Source organism: Melospiza melodia, chromosome 12 (assembly GCF_035770615.1).
Source record: "Melospiza melodia melodia isolate bMelMel2 chromosome 12, bMelMel2.pri, whole genome shotgun sequence".
In the NCBI taxonomy this organism is placed as follows: domain Eukaryota; kingdom Metazoa; phylum Chordata; class Aves; order Passeriformes; family Passerellidae; genus Melospiza; species Melospiza melodia.
The window spans coordinates 26,697,053-26,719,412 of record NC_086205.1 but is presented as its reverse complement, the minus strand read 5'-3'; the positions used below and the strand labels follow the sequence as shown (position 1 = coordinate 26,719,412).

General features: G+C 49.9%; 2 protein-coding genes across 2 annotated transcripts in view; both read right to left on the bottom strand.

The window, feature by feature from the left end:
* Positions 1–6,381: 6,381 nt before the first annotated feature.
* Positions 6,382–7,385, bottom strand: ARL14 (ADP ribosylation factor like GTPase 14). Its single transcript, XM_063166444.1, has one exon. The coding sequence runs from the start codon at positions 7,252–7,254 to the stop codon at positions 6,673–6,675; it is 582 nt and encodes a 193-aa protein (XP_063022514.1). The 5' UTR covers positions 7,255–7,385; the 3' UTR covers positions 6,382–6,672.
* A 7,069-nt stretch (positions 7,386–14,454) lies between these two features.
* PPM1L (protein phosphatase, Mg2+/Mn2+ dependent 1L) overlaps positions 14,455–22,360 on the bottom strand; it is a 61,486-nt gene continuing 53,580 nt past the window's right edge. Inside the window, exons 3-4 of the mRNA XM_063167400.1 lie at positions 21,507–21,668; positions 14,455–20,511 (exon numbers count right to left, since the gene is read on the bottom strand). Of these exons, the coding sequence (XP_063023470.1) occupies positions 20,162–20,511; positions 21,507–21,668 (512 nt within the window). The 3' untranslated portion in view covers positions 14,455–20,161. The remainder of the gene's footprint in view (positions 20,512–21,506; positions 21,669–22,360) is intronic.

Here is a 22,360-nt window from a genome sequence, read left to right as displayed (position 1 = left end):
TTGGGGAGCATCTCAGGTTTAAACTCTTATTTCTGGCTGTTAACACTTCCAGGGAGCAGAGTTTAGCTCATAAAACAGCACCAAACCCAAGATGCAACAAAAATGTAAATGTCCAGCTGCAGATTGCCATTGTCAGTGCTGTGTCTCAGGATCATTTTGAAAGGAAACTCGAATACATGGCTGAATAAAGAAATCTGAAAGGCTCAGGGCTTGGTATTGAGCAGAGAAATGAAAATACTCCAAGTTTGCATCTCTCTTTGTTCCGCTGTAATGGAGAAAATGAGAGCTCTGAGCAGCAGCACTAACGAGGCCCATTCTCCCAAGGCTCAGGACTGAGATTTCCTTGATTTTCTGATGGCTGATAAATGGTAATATTTCTGTTCAGCTTTTCTTTTGAGGGGGAAGAATGGGCACATAATTTTCCTGAATTACACAGCATTTCAGCAGCTTCAGGAATCTGTGCCTCAGTCAGATCACTGAGATCAACCCTTCCTTGGAGTGCTCATTATTCCTCTTTATATTCAAATTTCACTCCAGTTATGAACTGGTAACCAGGGCTCTTCCAAATCACAACCAACATGGAAAAAATGGGAATTCCCATTTGGGAATCTGCTTGTTTGGGCATCACTCATTGTTAGGAATTTTCAGTGCCACAAAGTGAAACTTCATCTTAATGCATGATGAAAACAAATGTGGGCTTTACCTAGAGAGCAGCAACACATTTATATTTATATTTATATTTATATTTATATTTATATTTATATTTATATTTATATTTATATTTATATTTATATTTATATTTATATTTATATTTATATTTATATTTATAGTTATATTTATATTTATATTTATATTTATATTTATATTTATCTATATCTATATCTATATCTATATCTATATCTATATCTATATCTATATCTATATCTATATCTATATCTATATCTATATCTATATCTATATCTATATCTATATCCATAGGTTTAATATATTCACATACCTATATTTATATATTCATTTGTAAATTTTTATATATAGGTGTGTACATAATTATATAATTATATATTTATATTTATTTAACAAATTGAAAAATGCCTCTGAGAATAAGCCCATCAGTGCTGCAATGAGGCAGTTTTTGTTTAAAAAAAGCGATTTTTAGCTGTGTGGTTTAAGCCTCTCAGGGAGTTCTGGGGCTCCCCTGCTCTCCGTTTGAATTTGCAACCCGGTAGTTTCGTTTTGACGAGCTGCAGGAAGCCCCACACACCACAAGATGTCTCAGCGAGGAAACACATTTGATACAAGTATTTTTTAATAATATTTCTCAATTTTCAGGTGTTTTTCTCGGGTTTTCCTTAGTGCTTGACAGGGGCTTTTGAGCAGCTCACGAGGAAGCCAAGCCTGTAAATTTACCTGTTAGCGTGGGCAATAAATGGGGATTTTAAATAAGCAATGATCCAAATGACTCAGTGGAAAACCTTAAGTGTCAAAAAGAAAAGGCTCAATGTAGGTGACAGCTAAGAAATTTTAAATTTTCCTGTGTCGGTTAAATGGAAGAGTTATGTAAAACTATAATAATTTCCACAATGCTTGACTTTAATATATTAAATGTTTTTAAATATTCACACTCAGGATTAAGACTGGAGTTGCTGTGAGCAGACAGTTCTTTGCAGAGTGTTTGCTCCCAAGTTGCATTATCTTTATGGCCTGATATTGTTTTATCTGTGAAACTGCTGCCCTCAGCTTTGACCGTTCGGGGAGAGCACCAGGAGGGATTGCACACATGAAATGTTGATTTGAAATGAGGAGCAGCCTCAGCTTTGCACCAGAGTGCAAAGTTAATGCCTGGGAAGGAGCTTTTTTTGCTTTCTATTTCTTTGTGCACCTACAACACTCAGTACTTTGGCCTGAGAATTTTCTCACTTTTCTTTTCACTTCCCTTTCTCATAGCATTGCTGTCATTTATCTTCCCCCATCACCCCTCCTGATTAACTCCTTAAATTCTTCTGTAATTTTTTATTTTTTTCACCTTTTCAGAGAATTCAAACTGTGTAAATACTGATAGGCACATAAGAATTGTGTGATCACCTGTAGACATTTTAGGTAAATTAAACCTTTATTATTAATCCTCAACAAAGGAAAATCCACATGAATTCGGTCCAAAATTATTCCCTTTTATTATTAATCCTCAACAAAGGAAAATCCATGTGAAATCAGCCCAAAATGATTCCCTTGTGCTGGGAAAGGCATCCAGCCCTGAGCCACCCCATGAGGAGCCAATTAATAAATTAATTTATCACTGTCAATGAAGCTGTTTGCAGAATGCCTTCATGTTTTGTGCTACATCCAAATGATGCCAGGGATTTTCACAGCAGCCTGGGACGGCCCTGTAAGAAATAAAACTTCTCTGAGCTCTTGAGACGCTCACATTCTTCAGTGATAAACGTGTGTGCTTTAGATAAAGCAACTGAAAACTATTGATCAAGGCACAGTTAGCCTTTAACTGCCAAGCAGAATTTCAGGGCAGATTGGCCTTTGTCTGGATCGATAAAATCCTTGCTGCTGCTCCCAACTATAATTGCTGAAACCAAACAATGGGCATGGCTCAGGTTTCAGAGCCAGGTGGGTTATTAAACTCACAAAATTACTTATTTTTGCAAGTATTTTGCCAGAATCAGGGTAATGCAATGCCTAGAAAGTTCTCATTGGCTAGGCAAATAAAAAAGGGTAAAACAAAGTAAAAGCAAGTCAACAAAAGGTTAAAACAAAAGTAAAAACCCAACAAAAAGTTGATCTTTGCACCAATGAAAGCACCTTGTAGGACTAAAAGGGAGCAGATGAGTAAGTATGGGGAGAACAAGGAAATAATAAAAAATATTCATCAAAAGCCACGGCTCATAAAGCATTGTCAGGAGGTTTGCATACATCGTGGGAAAGGAGAGCTTTGAGGAAGGAGCTGGCAGAAAACAATGAAATGGGGCTGTAAATGTCTGTAAACGTCTGTAAATGTCTGTAAATGTCTGTAAATGTCTGTAGGTCGCTCCAAGCAGAGGACAAGCCCAAAAACCCAGGGGAAATCTGATAAGGAGACCGTGGGAGCTGCACTGCCCTTGGGACGGGGAGAAAGCTCTGCTGGGTACAGGGAGGGGACACACAGTGACAGGGCTGAGGGTGCCAGTCCAAGTGCCACAGACACATCAGGGATGAGCAGAACACCGAGCACAGCTGTGGAATGGAATACTGGAGAAACTGAAGCACAAGGAATGCTCAGGTTGCTAAGATCCCCTGCCTTCAGAATGTGCCTGGGCTCGTTACTGTCCATGAATTTCCATTTGCAAATGGTCCCTGCAGTGTGGTGTGTGCTGGGGGCCTCCACCCTGCAGAATTTACATCCCAAATTACAGCCAGTTGGCTAATCCAGGCTGTGGGATCTGAGAGATGGATGTCCAGAATCCAAACAGGATAGCTGAGCTAATTAAAGTGCAGGAAGCCTGATTGCAGCAGCACAGAACTCAGCAGGGCCCATTTACCTGGGGAAAAAACCTGTTTGATGTGCACACAGCACTTCAGAGTGGTGCTGTCTCCTTTGCAGCACCCAGAACTTGTTTGACACAGGGAAGTCTCTCCTTTGGTTCAGTTACTTGTCCAAAATGAGATGGCACAGAGACATTTTGAGTAACACCAGTTGTCTGGTACTGGAGAAGCCTTGTCCTGCCGTCCTTAGACACTGCACTTCTCCTGGGTTCTAAATTATCTGCTTAAAATGGCATTTCATCCCCATTTCACCCCACTGGACCCATGTTCAGTGAGCTCCATGAATTATTCCTAAGCTCAGAAACCTGAATGTGACTTCAAACCACAGGGATCTTATCAAGGAATGGCCAACAGGACTGGTCCCATTCTCTGGGTCTGTCAGCTTTAAGTGCTGCCATCCAAACACACCTCCCTGAGAGGGCACAGGGTCCTGCAGGCCCTGGGGTTCAGATCCTTCTCTTTTTGTGTCCCACTCATTTTGTCACATTGACTTTTCTGTCAGCACAAAGGATCAGGCGCAGCAAACTCTTTAAGGAATAGGAGCAGACACTGAAGAATTTGAGCCCTTCAGCTACAGAACACCTGCATGAGACTGCCAGAAGGCAGCAATTAAAAATGCAAAACAGCAGGGTGAGCTGATGAAAAAATTCCCATATTTGAAGCAAAATAAACAGCTGACCCCAGCAAACATCTGACCCCAACTCTTCAAGGATTTTCATCCCATGAAAAGCCTTCAGCTCCCAGATTTCAGCTCCACTGCCTCAGGGCTCTTCAGATTCTGATTTCTCACCATCTCAAAGCATCCCAAACCCTTCAAACATCCTAAAAGTTTTGTAGCGAGTAATCTGTAAAAATTCTAAATAAAATAAGCCAAACCTATGTAGGAATAAATTATCCCTGTGCTGAGGGTTGGATTTTAGCACCGTCAGAATTCCTGAAACACCAAGACAATTCTGCTCATGGTGTTCAGCCAGGCAGTTCCAACTCCACAAGAGGGATGGAGCTGGAAGCTTTGGAACCTTTGGAAGTCCCTGAGTATTGATTTCACCATGGAACACGTGCTGGGATCAGATATCCAACAATTCCCAGGCTTCCCCTGGGAGCACACGGCTTGCTGGGGTGAGCCTGTGCTCAGCGCTGAGCCCAAATTCCCTCCCTCTGCAGCTTCCCAAGAGGTGCTGAGTGCCAGGAAGGGTTTTGCTCCAGGTTTGGGGCAGTGCACCCCATCTCTGTCCCATGCTGAGGGTTCTCTGCGTGCCCCAGCAGCTCCAGGAGCAGAGGAGCCCACGAAGCCCTGGCTCTGGATTGATGTCCCTGTCAATGGAACATTTATCTCCGTGAGAATCAGCTTTTGTGCCTCACAGCCTTGCCTTTAAAGGGTGGTCACTTTTCTCTGCCTCACTGAGGTTTTAAATTAAACTTTCAGGCATCTAATTCCTCTGAGAACCTGCACCTCCAAGCCAGCCTGACTGAGATTTATTTTAAATCTTTAAAATGATTCCAAAAGGTTGGGGTCTCCTTGGGCAGATGGAACAGGCCTGCCTTCACTTCTCTGGGAAACCAAGCTCTTCAAAAATGCAATTTTTAAATACTTGATATTCTGTGAAGGGAATGGAATTGAGTTTATTCCTTTCCTTTGAAGCATAATGTAAAACATTTCTTCAAGTTGATGTGAGTGTCATTTAGTGTAATTTGATAACCTGCAGAAGGGCCTGTGTGCCTGAGAGCTTATTCTCATTTTTAGCTGTATGAGCTGGTCTATTTTACAACTTTATTTCTCCCTTCACCACTTGCTTCCTGGCTAATTTGAGACCCTGGTGCACCCTCATTAAACCTCTCAGGAGTGTTTCTCCCTGAGGAAGTGCTGAGGCCACAGAAGTAAATTCTGCTTTATAACAGGCACGTGAGCAGATTAAGAGAATTCACCCTCTACACATGCAAACATTTATAAATGTATCAATATGAAATACCACATTTTAAAGCATTGAATTGTTTGGCCTGGAAAACCAACATTAATGCCTTTTAAAGATCTTTTTAGGGACAGAAGATGAGATTTTCTATTGAGCCCAAATCACCAGAGCGGGCAATGAGAAATCCAGACATTTTCTCAGCTTTTAGCAAGTCTCAGCATGACTGAGGCTTTAGCCCCTGGTAATTAATTAGTCTCAGTATTAATAACAGCTACTATTGGGAAACTTCCCCTTGTTTACTATTTCAGCAAACCCACCTGATGATTTTTTGTCTTTGAATAACCCGTGCATGAGACAACAGGGTATGTCTGGGTGATTTTATTGCTGCTTCACCCTTTTATAACTTGACATTCCTGTCTGTTTGTTAGTAAGAATGAAATGTAAACTTCCTACTTCCCACCTACTTCCTTGGTGTAATCCTGAAACAAAAAATGGGAGCACAAGGGAACCCCTGCCACGGCTTTTCCAGAGGCCAGGGCTGGGAAATCACCACAAACCCAAGGGGATTCAGCCCTTCCCTGGCTGATCTCCTGTGGGCAGGGCAATGCAGGAACAAGGGGAGGACACGAGGGTCTCTGGGACAATGGGAGGGCACAGCTGCACCCTGGGGACAGCACTGGAGCCAGGCTCTGTCCAGGGCTGGGTGAGGAGCTCGTCCTGCTGGTCACCACCTCCCTGCAGGAATTGTTTCTAGAGTGCAGGAACAGCCAAATTCTCTTGTACATAACTAGATTGCAGCTCTCACCCCACTCTTTTCAAATAAGAAACACATCTATTCCATTGATTACTAAACAGCGTTTGATCACTGCTGACCAAATGACTTGGCTGGTTTAGATCTTGGAAAAAATTGAATTGAATCTTCATTTGACTTAAACCACTTAAATACTGCTCACCTATTTTATTTCCATGTGCTCGACTGCCCCTTTCTCATCATTCAACCTGAATAACCCCAAGTAAATAAAAAAATAATAATAAAATGCTACGAGGTCCTATCTCAGGTATGAGATATCCCATCAGGTACATCAAGTATCTGCAGGTATAACAGTAGAATTTAATATTGTCAAAGTCCCTTATAAATATTTATGTATAAAAGTTCTTCAGAGTCCAGCACATCCAGATTTAATCTGTCCAATACAGTACGTTAAGAGTCACCAGAAGTGGATGGTAGAAATCCTTAAAAGGAATTGAGTTCCTTCATGGTGATGAAAGTCTCCTTTGGCTTCTTGTACTGCCTGGCAAACGAGGCCACCCTCTGGAGGGCCTCTGGCAGCCCCTCTCCCGTGAGGGCACAGCAGGGCTGCACGTACCAGTTCCTGTCACTGCAGTACTTCTTCATCTTCAGCTTCCTGGTGATCTCCTCGGCGTTCAGGGCTCCAGGCAGGTCCTGCTTGTTGGCCAGCACCACCACCGGGAGGTTTTTTATGGATTCGTTCTTTAAAATGAGCTCAAATTCCCTCCTGGACTCCTCCAGGCGCCGCTTGTCAGCGCTGTCCACCACGTACAGCAGCCCGCCCGCGTCCTCCAGGAAATTGCCCCAGAGCTCCCTCATTTTCTTCTGCCCTCCAACATCCCAAAAGGTCAGTGTGAAATCCTTCCCTGCTTCAATCATATCCACGTTGAAGCCAATGGTTGGCATTGTTACAAAAGCATCCTTGTACCTGAGCTTGTAGAGCAGCGTGGATTTCCCCGCCGAGTCCAGCCCCAGCATCGGGATGTTGGCCCCCTTCCGTGAGGGCTTGCCGTTCTGCAGGCCCATTTATCCCGGGAATTCTCAATCCCAGGGATATTCCCCCTCTTCCCTGGGCCACTTTGTGTCTGGGCTGCCTGTCTCCCTGCTGAGGTGGGGCACAAGCAGAGAGAGAAGAGGCAGCTGTGAGCCGTGGAGCCGCCGGGGCTGTGCACAAACACACGCTGCGTTTATCGGGGTGATAAGGAGCCACGAGGCTTCGGGAGGCGCAGAGCTCCGTGCCAAGCCTGTGGGTGGGACTGGGATGAGTAACCACGGCCCCACTGGCACAGGCACAAAGGTTACAGCCTGCCAGCTGCTTTGAGCAGCCACGTTCCCAGCACCTGCAGCCTGATCCATGGATCCCCTGATCACAGCCATGTCCTGGCTCCCAGAGAATCCCCCTGAGCATCCACAGCCAGCTGGGAGGAAAATGAGATGGATGCCTTAAGCTTTAGCTTGTATGTTCTGATATTTTATATTCAGATTCTGTGCTGGTTTAGTGGGCAGTTCTGAGCTCCATGTTAAGTGTTGGTGAGCTGTGTGCACAGAGCAGGGAGACAAAACAATTCCTGCTCCAGCTGGGCACCAAGGACAAATGACCCAAATCTCAGCCCAGGAGCACAAACCCCGTGGGCTGCAGAGAGAAAAACAAGCAGGGTGGGACTGCCTGGGCTAAAGCTGGGATGGGACAATGAACTGCAAGGTGCAAATGGAGCAGAGCTGATCCCAGGGACAGACCCCGGCAGCGCTCGTGCATTTTGGGGCCATTTTGGTTCATCTTGGGTGCAGCCCTGGCTGGGCTCTGGTGCTGCCCAAGGTGGATCCATGGAGGAGATCCTTTGGATAAATCCCTGCTTTATTCTGGGACTCTGCCCAGCCTCTGCTCCAGGGCAGCATGCACAAGGCATCTAGATATGAACACAAGCAGTGAGGAGGGGAGATTTAAGATTTAAGATTTGTCCATACTTAGCAAGCCACAAACTGAGCTGGTAGCTGATTTATCAGTGCATTCATCTCCCACAAACTGATCTTAGGTGGTCTCGAATGTGAGTTCCAGCACATGGACTCAATCAAACCTGAAGGGAACTCCAGTACAATGGGGCTCTGCCCTCAGCAGCTGCCTCAGTGACTCCTCCTGCCAGGGCTGTAAACTCAGGGAGTTTGTTTGCGTTGTTGGTGAATGAGTTCAACTGCACCCCACAAGGTGGAGCCTAAATCCAGAGCTTGTGGTCTGCTCATCACTGAGATCCTGCTGCCTCACACTAAAAATTCCTGTTACCTTCATTTTGCTTTACTCTGTGGTTGCCCAGTGAAGATTTCCTTCAGGAAAGGGTCAAGAAGCAAGGAAATAACCAAGTCTTGATCATTTTTTTGGCCACCACTTCAAGTAGCAGAATAAAGCAAGTGGAGATAGAAAATGTAGTCAGCTATTAATGAGTTCCTTTTGACTGCTCATTCTCCTGATAGTGGATGCACCTTGGGCTGCTCTGACACATGCTGAGTACTGCAGGAGTTGCCCTTACACCCAGGAAACCATTCCTCTTTGCTTCAGAAAGTCCAGAATCAGCAAAAAGATGTGAAGGTCTTGTAACGAGCTGCTGACTGATAGAGCAATCATTTCGATAATTACGACATTGGTTGCGTAAAATCCACCTCAGCCCTGACAGACAAGTTGTAATCTGGTTTCTCTTGAGGCTAAAAGGGTTAGGGCAGGACTAATTGGGGGCAACAAGAGATGGCAGTGGCACACTCCCTGCTGCACGTTTTTCACAGTTAATAACACGGCTGGATTATGTGGAGGGGTTTTCAGGAGCAGGTGAGGATCTATTAAACCAGGGTGTATTAAACCAGGGGGGAAAGTGTTTGTATTTCTTTACAAATGAATTGAAAGATGGGGAGGCAGCAAACTGCAGAACACAGGGTTAACATGTCAAATGGACCAGAATTCCCTGATGATATTGCAATAAAATACGGATATTTTGAGCAAGGCAGGGATGGATGCTCTGTCCCCAGCTGTGATCTGAGGATCACTCACAGCGCTCTGCTCTGCGTGCTCCACCTGCGCTGGGTGTTTATGGTAACAGCTGTCATTTCCTCCATCAGCTGTCACTTCAAAGCAGGGATCCCCCAGAGCCTGACTTTTTACGAGGCAATTCCTGTGGGGCTCTGCAGGTTTCTGACCGTGCAGGAATCAGTTCTCAGGACGGATTCCCCATAGCCCTGACCCGGCACCGCCCCGGGGCTGGACCGGACCGGACCGAGCCTCCTCCAGCTCAGCTTTGTCCAAGGCTGGGTTTGTTAATCTCTGAACAAACGAGCCCTCAGTAGCACCACCAGGAAGGATGTCCTGATCCAGCACCGAGGTGGCGAAGCTCCCCGTCCTCAGGGACTCCCGGAGGAGATGGCGCCGTTATCCCTGGGGTAGCTCGGTCCATTGATCAATTGTGTCGGGTCTCTTACCCAATACGATTCCCTGCTCTGTGCCGAGCCTCCAGCCCCCTGCAGAACCAGAGCCATAAACGCGGGACAGCTGACTGAGCACCGACCGATCCCAGCTCCAGCTCTGCCCCGTGACCCGTTCGTGAACCGAACAGCAAACCCGGCTTGTCCAGGCAGGCTCGGTGCAGAGACGAGGGCGATGGATGCGCTGACAGGAGGCAGCGAATCCTCGCTGGGAGCAGCTCCAGCGCCGGCGGAGGCAGCTCGGCCGTGCGTGCCCGGGGCTGGTGCCGGAGGGACGGCGGGGAGCGGGCACCGCCCGGGGACGCGGAACGGGAGGCGGCTCCTTCCCGCTGCGGGACACGGTAACCGGGATGGGAAATGGGGAATGGGGAATGGGGAATGGGGAATGGGGAATGGGGAATGGGGATGGGGAATGGGGAATGGGGAATGGGGGATGGGGAATGGGGAATGGGGTGGGATGGATGGGATGGGATGGGATGGGATGGGATGGATGGGATGGGGATGGGGATGGGGATGGGGATGGGATGGGGATGGGGATGGGGATGGGCATGGGGTGGGATGGGATGGGATGGGATGGGATGGGATGGGATGGGATGGGATGGGATGGGGTGGGATGGGATGGGATGGGGTGGGATGGGATGGGGTGGGATGGGGTGGGATGGGATGGGATGGGATGGGATGGGATGGGATGGGATGGGATGGGATGGGATGGGATGGGATGGGATGGGATGGGATGGGATGGGATGGGATGGATGGGATGGGGATGGGGATGGGATGGGATGGGATGGGATAGGGTGGGATGGATGGGATGGATGGGATGGGATGGGATGGGGATGCAGATGGGATGGGATGGGATGGGGATGGGGATGGGATGGGATGGGATGGATGGGATGGGGTGGGATGGGACGGGGATGGGATGGGATGGATGGGATGGGGATGGGGATGGGGATGGGGATGGGATGGGATGGATGGGATGGGATGGGATGGGATGGGATGGGATGGGATGGGATGGGATGGGATGGATGGGATGGGATGGATGGGATGGGGTGGGATGGGATGGGATGGGATGGGATGGGATGGGGTGGATGGGATGGGATGGGATGGGATAGGGTGGGATGGGATGGGATGGAAGGGATGGGATGGGATGGGATGGGATGGGATGGGATGGGATGGGATGGGATGGGATGGGATGGGATGGGATGGAATGGGATGGATGGGATGGGATGGATGGGATGGATGGGATGGATGGGATGGGATGGATGGGATGGAGAGCGGGTTCGCGGCCCTCGGGCAGCCCAGGGTGCGGTGAGATGCGTGCGGGGCAGCGCGCACACCGAGCGAGCCCCGAGCGGCGCTGCCGGCGGGGATGAAGAGGCGCAGCACAGGCCGGGACGGTGCCTGGGCTCGGCAGAGGGCGGCACAGCCCCGCTGCCATCCCCTCCTGCCCGCGACCGACACGGGTACCGGGAGCAGCGAGTGACCGCCAGGCGCTGGTAAAGGTCTTGTAAAGGTTTTTTATTTTGTAAAATAAAAACCTTGACGTTTTGGTGCATTAGAGCATCGCAGCCCGGGGTCTTGCAAAATTGCCTCTAGTTTCGGTTGCTTTTAAGTTTAAAAATGTAGAATCGGTGGCTGGTTTGGGCTGGAAGGACTTTAAACTTTATCTCGTTCATCTCCTGCCTCCCACAGTCCAGCCTCCGTCCAAGCCGGCCTTAAAGCCAGCTTTAAATAATGTATTTCCAAGTTATTTCTGCTGGTAGCTTTAAAAAGGAATTATTTTCCTATACACCTATTATTACAGTATTTTAAAATGATAATATTGGTCTATTGGTTATTGTAATTAGTAATCTTTAATGAATATGAGAATTTCCCACCTTTTTCATGCTCAAGCACATCCACATTACACAATCCCCTACCTGGGTGGAGATGGATCTAAATCCCCGTGCAGGAGCATTCTGAGCGTTGCGTTGCCTCAGATTTATTCCAAAAGTCACCAGTTTTATGTTTTGGCACAATCTCAGCTTGGAAGAAAATGAAAGTAATGCCCTGGAAGGAGCTGCAGGGGCAGAAGCTGCACCGTGACTGGGCAGAAGTGCTCAGACCTTGCTGACTCAACAGGACAAGGTGGGGATTCATTTCCCTGTGTGCCTGCTGTTTCCTGAAGGACCTGAATTGATGGTTATTTTCATAGATTTTTCCTTATGCAGCAGATCAGGATTTGTCTCCAATTTTGTTGTCCAGAGTGTCGCGAAACCAGGCTTTCCTTCCTATAAAAATCAAACTATTTATAGTATGTTTTCCATGATCAAACGGATCAGTTTTCACCGATAAGCTTTAAAGTTGATAATCAAAATAAATGTTATTGATCTAAAATCAAATAATAAGCATTGATACATAACCTAGGTTATTTTCTTTCTGTATTTATTCTCCTACTGTCCACTGAAAGTCAGGTTGATGCATAAAAAGATAAGATTCCTATTAGTTAATTACTGATTTTGAGAGGAATCAGTCTGAAATTCTGCTATTTAAATGCTTTATATAAAATTGTTTTAATCTGCTTTAAGGCCATTGTTGGTGAAATCCTTTCTCTATGAAATCGACTTTGATATCTGTAAGTACAGACGTTTGATTGCAGTTCATGGCCTTACATCAAGTGACCTGATCCAGTATTGGCAGGATTTGTCATCCAACACCTCAAAACCTTGCATTTGATTGTGGATTTATTTAGAAACTTCCATTTGCTGTAAGAGTGGCCTCTAGAATGACTCTGACTGCTGGGGCAGCGTTTCTCTAGGGCATTCCAGGGCTTTTGTCCAAAACCAGGGATTCACAAAGCATTTTTCCAGGTGTGCATCCCACACCCTTGGAATGCTCTGTCCCACCTGCCTCTGCTGCCTTTCCATGTCCTCGGATCAGCCCTGGGATTTCCCCTGAATCCTCTGCAATGTACAAAATGCCATCGAGGAAAGACGTTCCTGCCAAGAAAGCAGCTTGGAGGATGCTTCCTGAATCCCTGCCTGGATTGGGTTTATTGTTTTATTGCCACTCTCCTTTATTTGTTCTCTGCCCAGAATTTAGCCCAACCCAACCTTGTTTTCTGTGTCAACCTCCTGAGACTGTCACACCTCGTTATTTAAATGTGTCATCTCCACAGCGCTCCCAGGAGAGTTCCCAGCCTGGGCATCCCGTGGGATCTGCAGGAGCTGCTGGGAAATGCTGGAAACGTGATGCACTTTGTGTGTGCCCGTGAAATGGAGAGACTTTGCTGTCTCTGCTGCTGTTCCCAGGCCAGGGGGATGGAGTGGAGCTCGTGATCAATTTGGATATCCCAAAAATACCAGGATCATCAATCCCCCACCCCTGTGTGTGTGCGTGGTGCATCCCAGCACTTTTGGAACCCTGTGGGGAAGATGAAAAACCATTTCTGCTGTGCCTGTTTCTTTATGAATTTTTTAAGCCTGTTTCTAGATGAGTTTTTTATTCCAGTTTGATAATGCAAAAAAGGAAGAAATCCGCCCATTGCTACCATAAAGAAGACCAACTCCTCCCCGTGTGTAAAGACCATTTTTTAATCACTTTATTCATATCAGCAAGGCCCAGTTCTCAGTAGTTTACACTTCTAATGGACAACGATACAGAATCTGCAGTTGCATGAACAGAATTCACCCGGACACGTCCACGACACGGCGGAGGGACCGCGGAGACGCCCTGGCCGCGCTGCCGGGGCTGCCCTGGGGCTCAGGGCAGCACCCAGAGCCATGGCTGAACTCAGGGCAGCACCCACAGCCATGGGCAGGGCTCAGGGATGCCCACAGCCATGGGCAGGGCTCAGGGATGCCCAGAGCCATGGGCAGGGCTCAGGGCAGCACCCAGAGCCTGGCAGAGCCCTGGGCAGCACCCACAGCCATGGGCAGCACCCAGAGCCATAGGCAGAGCTCAGGGCAGCACCCAGAGCCTGGCAGAGCCCTGGGCAGCACCCAGAGCCCTGGGCAGCACCCAGAGCCCTGGGCAGCACCCAGAGCCATGGGCAGAGCTCAGGGCAGCACCCAGAGCCATGGCAGAGCTCAGGAATGCCCAGAGCCATGGCAGAGCTCAGGGCAGCACCCAGAGCCATGGGCAGCACCCCAAAGCCATGGCAGAGCCCTGGGCAGCACCCACAGCCATGGGCAGGGCTCAGGGCAGCACCCAGAACCATGGGCAGGGCTCAGGAATGCCCAGAGCCTGGCAGAGCCCTGGGCAGCACCCCAGAACCATGGCAAAGCTCAGGGCATCACCCACAGCCCTGCTGAGCTCAGGGCATCACCCACAGCCCTGCTGAGCCCTGGGCAGCACCCGCAGTCCTGGCAGAGTTCAGGGCAGCACCCAGAGCCATGGCAGAGCTTGGGGCACCACCCCAGAGCCTGGCAGAGCTCAGGGATGCCCCGAGCCATGGAAGAGCTGCCCACAGCCCTGGCAGAGCCCTGGGCAGCACCCAGAGCCATGGCAGAGCCCTGGGCAGCACCCACAGCCCTGGGCAGCAGCCACAGCCATGGCAGAGCCCTGGGCAGCACCCACAGCCCTGGCAGGGCTCAGGACTGCCCAGAGCTGCAGGAACAGGGCTCAGGGCTCACCAGGACCCTGCTGCCTTTGGCTCCGCTCCACAGCTGGGAGCTGGGGTGGAATTTTTTCTTGTGTTGTTTTTAAGGATGAAAAAGTCTTGGGGGACAGCACTCTCCGGACAAGGGTTTCAGTGTTCTCATCAAAGCTTTTAAAAAATAAAGGCTGTTATTTGTTTGTTTTCTTTTTATTTCTGGGAAAATACAGTATTGCATAACTGAGGGAATGATGCTCTTGTATTCCAGGTGAAATTCCAGCTGTGCTGTGGGTGTAGGAGCTGGGATTGGATTGTTCTCTGAGCAGGTACTGGGGGAAGTGCCCTGTTCTGTGATTGTTTCCACACCTCAAACCCCAACCCCTCCGTTCCTCTCTGAGCCTGCCACGTGAAATGCCTGGAAATAAATCATTTACCACAAGAACACTGATACTACAGCACAGCTTGTATTGCTTTTTCCAAAATAAAAACGTAATCACGACTCTGCTGCCTTCGGAAAATGGATAAAGCAGAGAGTGCTCGTGGTGAGGGAGGGATGGGGAGGTGAGGATGGCCAGAAATTCTCCTGTCACCTGCAGGAATTCGGGGTTTTGTGCCCCAAATGCTGACACTGCTCTCCGGTTCCAAGGCTTAGGTTTGTACACAGTGATCTCTTTGTGCCACCTGAAGTTAATTGTCATTTACAGAGCCAGCAGCATTGGAAATACATCCATCCTGCTCCTGGCTTTCCTAAAAAAAAACTCATTTCCAAGTCTGGCTTGTATTTGATTCTGACTTTATTATTGCTTAAAAGGCTGTAGAATTCCTAACTGAGCTCCTGTTCCTGCTCAAAGCCATTTTAGGGAAGGTTTTAGTGTGAGCAGCCTGGCAAAAGGTGAAAAACCTTAAAAGCGTGAAATAATCTGGGAACTGAAGTAGGGAGGGGCCAAATTTTATTGCATCAGCCTGGAATATTGTACTAAAAACAAAGTGTAAAACACAGGCTAAAGGTTTCCCAAATCCCAATAAGTTTTTTTTTTTTTTTTCCTCATGCAGCTGTATTAAATCAGAATTCAAAATATTTGTGATTTTGATGGGAAAACTGTGGGGTTTCCTGACATGAAAAGCCTAATAATAATAATAATAATAATAATAATAATAATAATAATAAATTGGGCAAAGGTGTTTGGAAGTTGCTGCTGGGTGGGGAGCAGAAGGTGAAATTCCCATTCTGGCTGTTATTTCAGAGGAGTTAAATGCTGCAATGCTTTGTGTGCACCCTGGCACAGAGAAATTCCCATAAATCACACAGGGGATGTGGGGCAGCACTCCCTGTGCTCAGTGTAAAGGAGGTTTGGGATATTTCCCCAGATTTTGCCTCCCGTTTGTGGATGTTTGGTGTCAGAGAGGCTGTGCCCACGGGTGCAACTCAGGCTGCAAAAAATGCAGGACTGGCCATGAAATATGCTTGGGAATAGAACTAAAGTGCTTCAGTTCCCTGTTGCTGAGGTAATTCCCAGAATCCCAGACTGGTTTGGGTTGGAAGGGACCCCAAAAACCCTCCCATCCCTCAGGGCTGGGCAGAGCAGGCCCAGGAGCTGCCCAAACCCATGGAATCCATCCAAATCCATCATTTTCCCTCCAGAACTGCCCCCAAACCCCTGTTTGTGGTTCTGGCAGCTGCTCCCGGCAGGTTTTGCTTCCCAGAGCATCCTCCAGAGCTGCTCCCCGGGATTCTGAGTCACCTCAGGAAAATCCAGACTCATCCCCTGGCTCCCCTAAGCCTCGTCCAGTCAGCACTGGAAAAATAAAAGCAACGAAACTTCAGCTCACTATTCACTGTCTCTACAGATCTTTTTCTCTGGAGTTTCAGAAAGGCCATTTATGAACACACTGGGCACAAGGGGCTGCAGCTCGGGGCTCTGCAGTGGCCAAATCCCAGCAGAACATTCTCACCTGGAATTTTGTTCAGAGGCCTGGAATCCTGCTCTGGGGCATGACAGGCTGCTGAGGTGTTTTTTCTGTAGTATAATCACTGACTGAATGCTTCTCTGTGTAAAACAAGTCTCAGCTACATCAGCAATAAATCCATATTATTTAAAGCAGGGCTGCCCTGTATCCTGAGACACAAAATTCCCTTTTTTTTGTTGGTTTTTTTTTGAGGCTGTGGCATTGGTGTTTCTGCAGCCAAGCTGATGCAGTGCTTTAACTCTGACTCCTCCTGGATTCTAAAACCTGCACAATATTTTAAATTTCACCTCTGGAAATGGTTTAACCTGCAGCAGCAGCAGTGGGAGCTGAAATCCTCTATGCCAGGGGCTGCTGTGGGGTTTGTGGGGATGTCTGAGGCCAGCAGAAGGAAGCACCAGGCTGGGGACAGGCTGGGACATTCCAGGAGTGACCCGAGGGATGGGTGAACCCCACAGCAGCCCCTGTGCTGCAGGAGGAGGGAATCAGCAGAGCATCCCAGGGCAGGGAGCTGGCACTGGGACACCCCTGGGAACATTTGGGAACAGCCCAGTTTGGGAACAGCCCAATTCCAGAGTGCTGGAATGTTCCTGGGAACAGCCCAGTTTGGGAACAGCCCAGTTTGGGAACAACCCAGTTCCCAAATGTCCCTGGAACAGCCCAGTTCCTGAGCACTGGGACATCCCTGGGACACAGCTCAAATTCCCAAATTCCCAGCACTGGGAGCTGGGACATCCCTGGGACCAAATGAATTTGGGAACAGCTGCATTCCAGAGTGCTGGCATGTCCCTGGGAACAGATGAATTTGGGAACAGCCCAGTTTGGGGCCAGCCCAATTCCCAAGCACTAGGAGCTGGGACATCCCTAGGAATGTCCCCAGGAACAGCCCAGTTTGGGAACAGCCCAGCTCCCAAGCACTGGGATGCTCCAATTCCCAAGCACTGAGAGCTGGAATGTCCCTGGGAACAGATGAATTCGGGAACAGCCCAGTTTGGGAACAGCCCAAATTCCCCAGCACTGGCTCAGCCTCGTGGTTCAAGGTCCCTTTGTCACTTTGAGCCATCTGCAGATGCTCCTTGGCAGCCACCCCTGTGCCCTGAGGCTGCAGCTGTGCCCGGGGGGATGGAATGAAGGCACCAAACCGGGCTGGGTGAGCAGGAGCAGCTCCAGCTGTGCCCAGGGGGATTGGCAGGGGCAGCTCCAGCTGTGCCCAGGGGGATTGGCAGGGGCAGCTCCAGCTGTGCCCAGGGGGATTGGCAGGAGCAGCTCCAGCTGTGCCCAGCTGTGTTTGGGAGCAGAGCAGCAGGAAGGCTGGGGCCCTGCTGCCACAGGCACAGGGAATTCCTGGCCACAGCTCCTCCCCAGGTGGAGCATGGATGGGTGGATGGATGGATGCAGTGTTAAGGCAGTGGGAGAGCCCTGCACCGGTCGGGGTGCATCAGCAGTGTGCACAAGGAGCTCATCCTGCAGCCTCCAGCTGTGTCACGGCAGAGTTTGGCACAGATCAGCACCACTGGAAGCTGGAAATGCCTCCCTTGGCAGGGAAAGCTTCCAAAGCCTCCAGCTGGGAGCACAGGTAGGCACTGCACGTGGATGTGGGACACCACACAAAGCCTCTCACCTCCATCACTCCTTCTCCTTCAAACCTGGAGCAGCTGAAGCTCCTTTTCCAAAGCAATCAAAGCAAAAAAACCCCGGGCTGAGCAGAGATGTTGGCATGGATGGCACTGCCGGGGACGGGGGAGGAAGCTGAAGGTGCTGGGACAGTTCCTGCTGCAGCTGAAGCCACCTGGAGCTGGCTGGGGGACAGGGAACGATCCTGGAATGATCCTGGAAGGATCCAGCAAACCTGCAAACCCCTCCTGCCCTGCTGGGTCAGTGCCCTGCCCTGCCACTGCTCCCTCCTGGCTGCCACCCCTGCCAGCTCCTGGCTGTGCTCAGGGCTCGTGGATCCCTCAGGAATGCGCCGGGAGCTGCCACCCCAGCTGGATCTGTGCTGTTCTCCTGGGCAGGGCCACCCCTGCAGCTCCTGGGATGGCTCAGGGCTCACAAACATCCTTCAGAGCTGCTGGAATTCCTCTTTCCCCAGGAGCTGTGCCCTCCACAGGGAAGGCGCAGGGGGACAGGGAAGGGGACAGGGAAGGCACAAGGGGACAGGGAAGGCAAACCCCACACCCTGAGCTCTGCCTGGAGCTGCTCTCCCAGTGCTCTGTGCCATTCCAGCCCAGATCCAGCACTCCCGTGGCATCACCATCACCCAGGGCTGCACTTGCAGCCCTCTGCCCTCACTCTGTGTGCACTGCAGTACCTGGAGCAGCTCTCAGCAATTCCTGTTCACTGCCCAGCTGGGCAGCCAGGGGCACCCAGCTGCACCAGGGATGGGAAAGGGCAGGGAAAGGAGCAGGGCAGGCTCCTGCCTGCTGGGCACTGCTCTCCCAGGGCTCCAGACACGTTCTGGAAACACCACCAGAGCCAGCTGAGGGCTGAGATTATCCCCAAACAAATTAAAGGAGGGAAGTTTGCTGGGGGGACAAAACAAGACAAAGATGGGGATTCCTTCTCGAGCAGAAGTTTGTGCTCTTTGATTTTTTGCCTTGAGAGATCCTGCAGGTGAGCAGGGGGGCCACAGCTGGGAAATGAGGAATATTGGACCTTCCAAGGAACAGGCAAGGCCAGGGAATCCGTCACATCCCTGACCCAGCTCCACACCAAACACAGACAGCCTCCACCACCCTGAAGACTTGAGCAGAGTGTCCAGGACCACGTTCTGGGGAGATCCCAAGGACTTCTGTAAGGCAGGGTAAGGACAAAGGAGCCATCCAAAATCCTGCCTGCCCTGTCCCTCTGCCATGACACAGCTGGTACCAGAGGTGCAGCAAACCCAAACTGTCCTCACTCCAACTCACAGCAGTCACAGATCCCAAAATACAATTAAATACTGAAAGTTAGATCTAAACACACTTTTAAAACCTAGATTTAACACAACCTTTCATCTCTACAGTGCATTGATGCTGCCTGGCATTTGCAGGTCATCCCAAGAGCCCGTCCAGAGGGGTCTGCCCTGGGATTAACACCACAAATCCACCCGCAGTGGTACAGGGAAGTCTCTCTCAGGCTTGACTTCCAGCTAGGAAGCTCTGAGGAACCTCTGAGGAACGCCCTGCTTGGGTGAGGCTCCCACCAGTCACCAGTGAAATCCATTTGCTCTCCCATCTCTTTCCACAGCAGTAAGGTCGGGGGGATCTCGGTGCAGGACACACATTCTGCTCCCACAGCTGAGCTCTGCCCCCAGCCAGGAGCTTCAGAGCTCCCGGGGCTTTGCTGAAGTTCACCATGAGTTGGTCTGGATACAATATGGCCTAGAAGAACTGTCCTAGAGTAATGCACAGCCTGAATAGACGTGGTGCTTCAGGAGCTCTACCTACTCACATGCTCGGCAGGGTTTATTGTGGGGGGAGGCTGAACAAAGCAGAGCCAGCAGTGGCAGCAGGCTGAGATTGGCTCCTCTTCCTCCTTCACGTCCCAAACCCTTGCCCAGCCAGCCCTCCCACTGCAGGGTGCAGAGATGAGGGACACGAGAGCAGCTCCTGAGCAGGGACAGCGGGAGGGAGGAGCAGCAGCACCGCCCTGGCCCTGCCGTGCCCCTGAGGAGAGCAATCAAACCCAAACCCACACAGGATTCCTAAAGAAAAGTGAGAAATGGGAGCTTCCAGTCGGTTCCTAGGGAGCAGCGAGGGCACAGGGCAGGGGGCAGGGGGCAGACTGGATTCTTGTGGTCGCTCAGCATGGATTTATTTGTTGTATTGCTCCTTTTGCCAAGCCACGAGCAGAGCCCGGATGGACCCGCGGCCGCGGGAGAGCCCGCACGGCGCTCCTGGAGCTTCCCAGCACACACACAGACTGTCCTGAGTCCTGAGCGGGCCCGGGGGCTCCTCACTGCTGCTCCTCAGCTTTGCTGCTATTCCTGAACTTCACCACCATGACGGTGATGTTGTCGGGGCAGCCCCTGTAGAAGGACTGCAGCACGATGCTCTTGGCGCCGAAGTGCGGCTCGTCCAGGCGCTCCTTGATGAACCTCACGGCCTCCTCGTTGCTGAAGGCGTCCCACAGCCCGTCCGAGGCCAGGATCATGAACTCTGGCTGCAGTTTGTCCAGGTCAAAGCTCAGGATGTCGGGGTCGGGGATCACCACGTTCAGGTTCTTCAGGGGGTAATCGCCCAGCGAGCGCGACATGGCCAGGATGCCCTGCACGCGCCACGAGCCGTTGAAGCTGATGAACCCACCTGGGGGGGGAAACAACGCTTAAATCAGCTCTTTGGGACACCCAAGAAGCTCTTTGGAACGGCCAAACTGCTCTTTGGAATGTCCAAGCTGCTCTCTGGAACATCCAGGCTGCTCTTTCTTTGGAACATCCAAGGAGTTCTCCGGAACATCCAAGGAGCTCTTTGGAACATCCAAGGAGCTCTCTGGAACATCCAAGCTGCTCTTTAGAACATCCAAGGAGCTCTTTGGAATATCCAGCTCTTTAGAACATCCAAGGAGCTCTCTGGAATGTCCAAGGACCTCTCTGGAACACCCAGGTTGCTCTTTCTTTGGAACATCCAAACTGCTCTTTGGGATGTCCAAGGACCCCTTAGGAACATCCAGGGAGCTCTCTGGAACATCCAAACAGCTTTTTGGACCATCCAAGAAGCTCATTCAACCATCTAGCTCTTTAGAACATCTAAATTGCCCTTTGGAACATCTAAGGGGCTCTTTGGAACATTCAGCTCTATGGAACACCCAAGGAGCTCTCTGGAACACCCAAGGAGCTCTCTGGTTCCTGCCAGACCCCCCAGAGTTTCATCCTGAGGGATTACAGAGCTCAGAACATGGGAGGTGATGCCTCAGGTTTTAGTTTTTATATTTTTCAGACTCTGTGCTGTTTTACTGTGCAGTTCTGAGCTTCCCATGAGGGGATGGTGAGCTGTGTGCACAGAGCAGGGAGACAAAACAATTCCTGCTCCAGCTGGGCACCAAGGACAAATGACCCAAATCTCAGCCCAGGAGCACAAACCCCGTGGGCTGGAGAGAGAAAAACAAGCAGGGTGGGACTGCCTGGGCTAAAGCTGGAATGGGACAATGAACTCCAATTTGATCTGCTGCCACCTCTGCCCTGTGGAATTTTGGGCAGAGAACAGGAGATTTGACCTGCTGCCACCTCAGTCACTTCCCATCCTCTCCTGGAGGAAACGTCAATTTTAGCGACAAACGAAAGCTGAACTTTCCAACAACTCACCAGCCCTCTTAATCCTCTTCCTCTCCTTCAGCTGGTAGGGCTTGTGGTCGTGGGACAGGGGGATGGCATTGCCGTCCTTGTCGCAGAGGACGCCCCGCGAGTCGCCCACGTTGGCCACGGTCAGCTCCTTGTCGGACAGCAGGGCGATCAGACACGTGGTGCCTGCACAGAACCACAGGGGCTGCTCTTAGAGGTGGGGGAAATCACATTTCTGCCATGAAACGGATGGTCCTGATCAGCAGGGAAGTGTTGCTCCTGTCACGGAATGCCAGGGTGGTTGAGGTGGGAAGGACTTCCAGGACTGGGGAGTCCCAGTTGCGACCCCCAGAGCACTGAGCCCACCTTAAAATAGAAGGAATATTTCCCATTTCCCATCTCATTTCCAGCTCTGAGCACTGAGCCCACCTTAAAATAGAAGGAATATTTCCCATTTCCCATCTCCTCTCCATCTCTGAGCACTGAGTCCACCTTAAAATAGAAGGAATATTTCCCATTTCCCATCTCCTTTCCAGTTCCCATCTTCCCCTTCCTGCCCCCCTCACCCAAAACCAGCAAATATCAGCTAAAAAAAACCCATTCTGGGGCTGGCTCTGGCTCCTGGCTCTGGATGCAATCCCTAAATATCAATATCTCCAGGACTGCTTGACAGCAGGGAAAAATGAATTCCATCTCTTTTTTTGTTGTGCAGTAATGAAACTCAATTTTTTCAGAACTCATAGGGAAGAAGGGCCATCCATTAAAGAAAAAAGCCATTTCCCACAGGACAAAACCCCTCCAGAACCTCCCAGCAGGCTGGAATTCCCTGGAACATTGGGATTAAATACTAAAATTCCTTTAAATAACCAAAATTTGCC

Bases quoted from the DNA above. Each gene is read 5' to 3' on its own strand.
- ARL14 (XM_063166444.1), bottom strand. From the start codon at position 7,254: ATGGGCCTGCAGAACGGCAAGCCCTCACGGAAGGGGGCCAACATCCCG.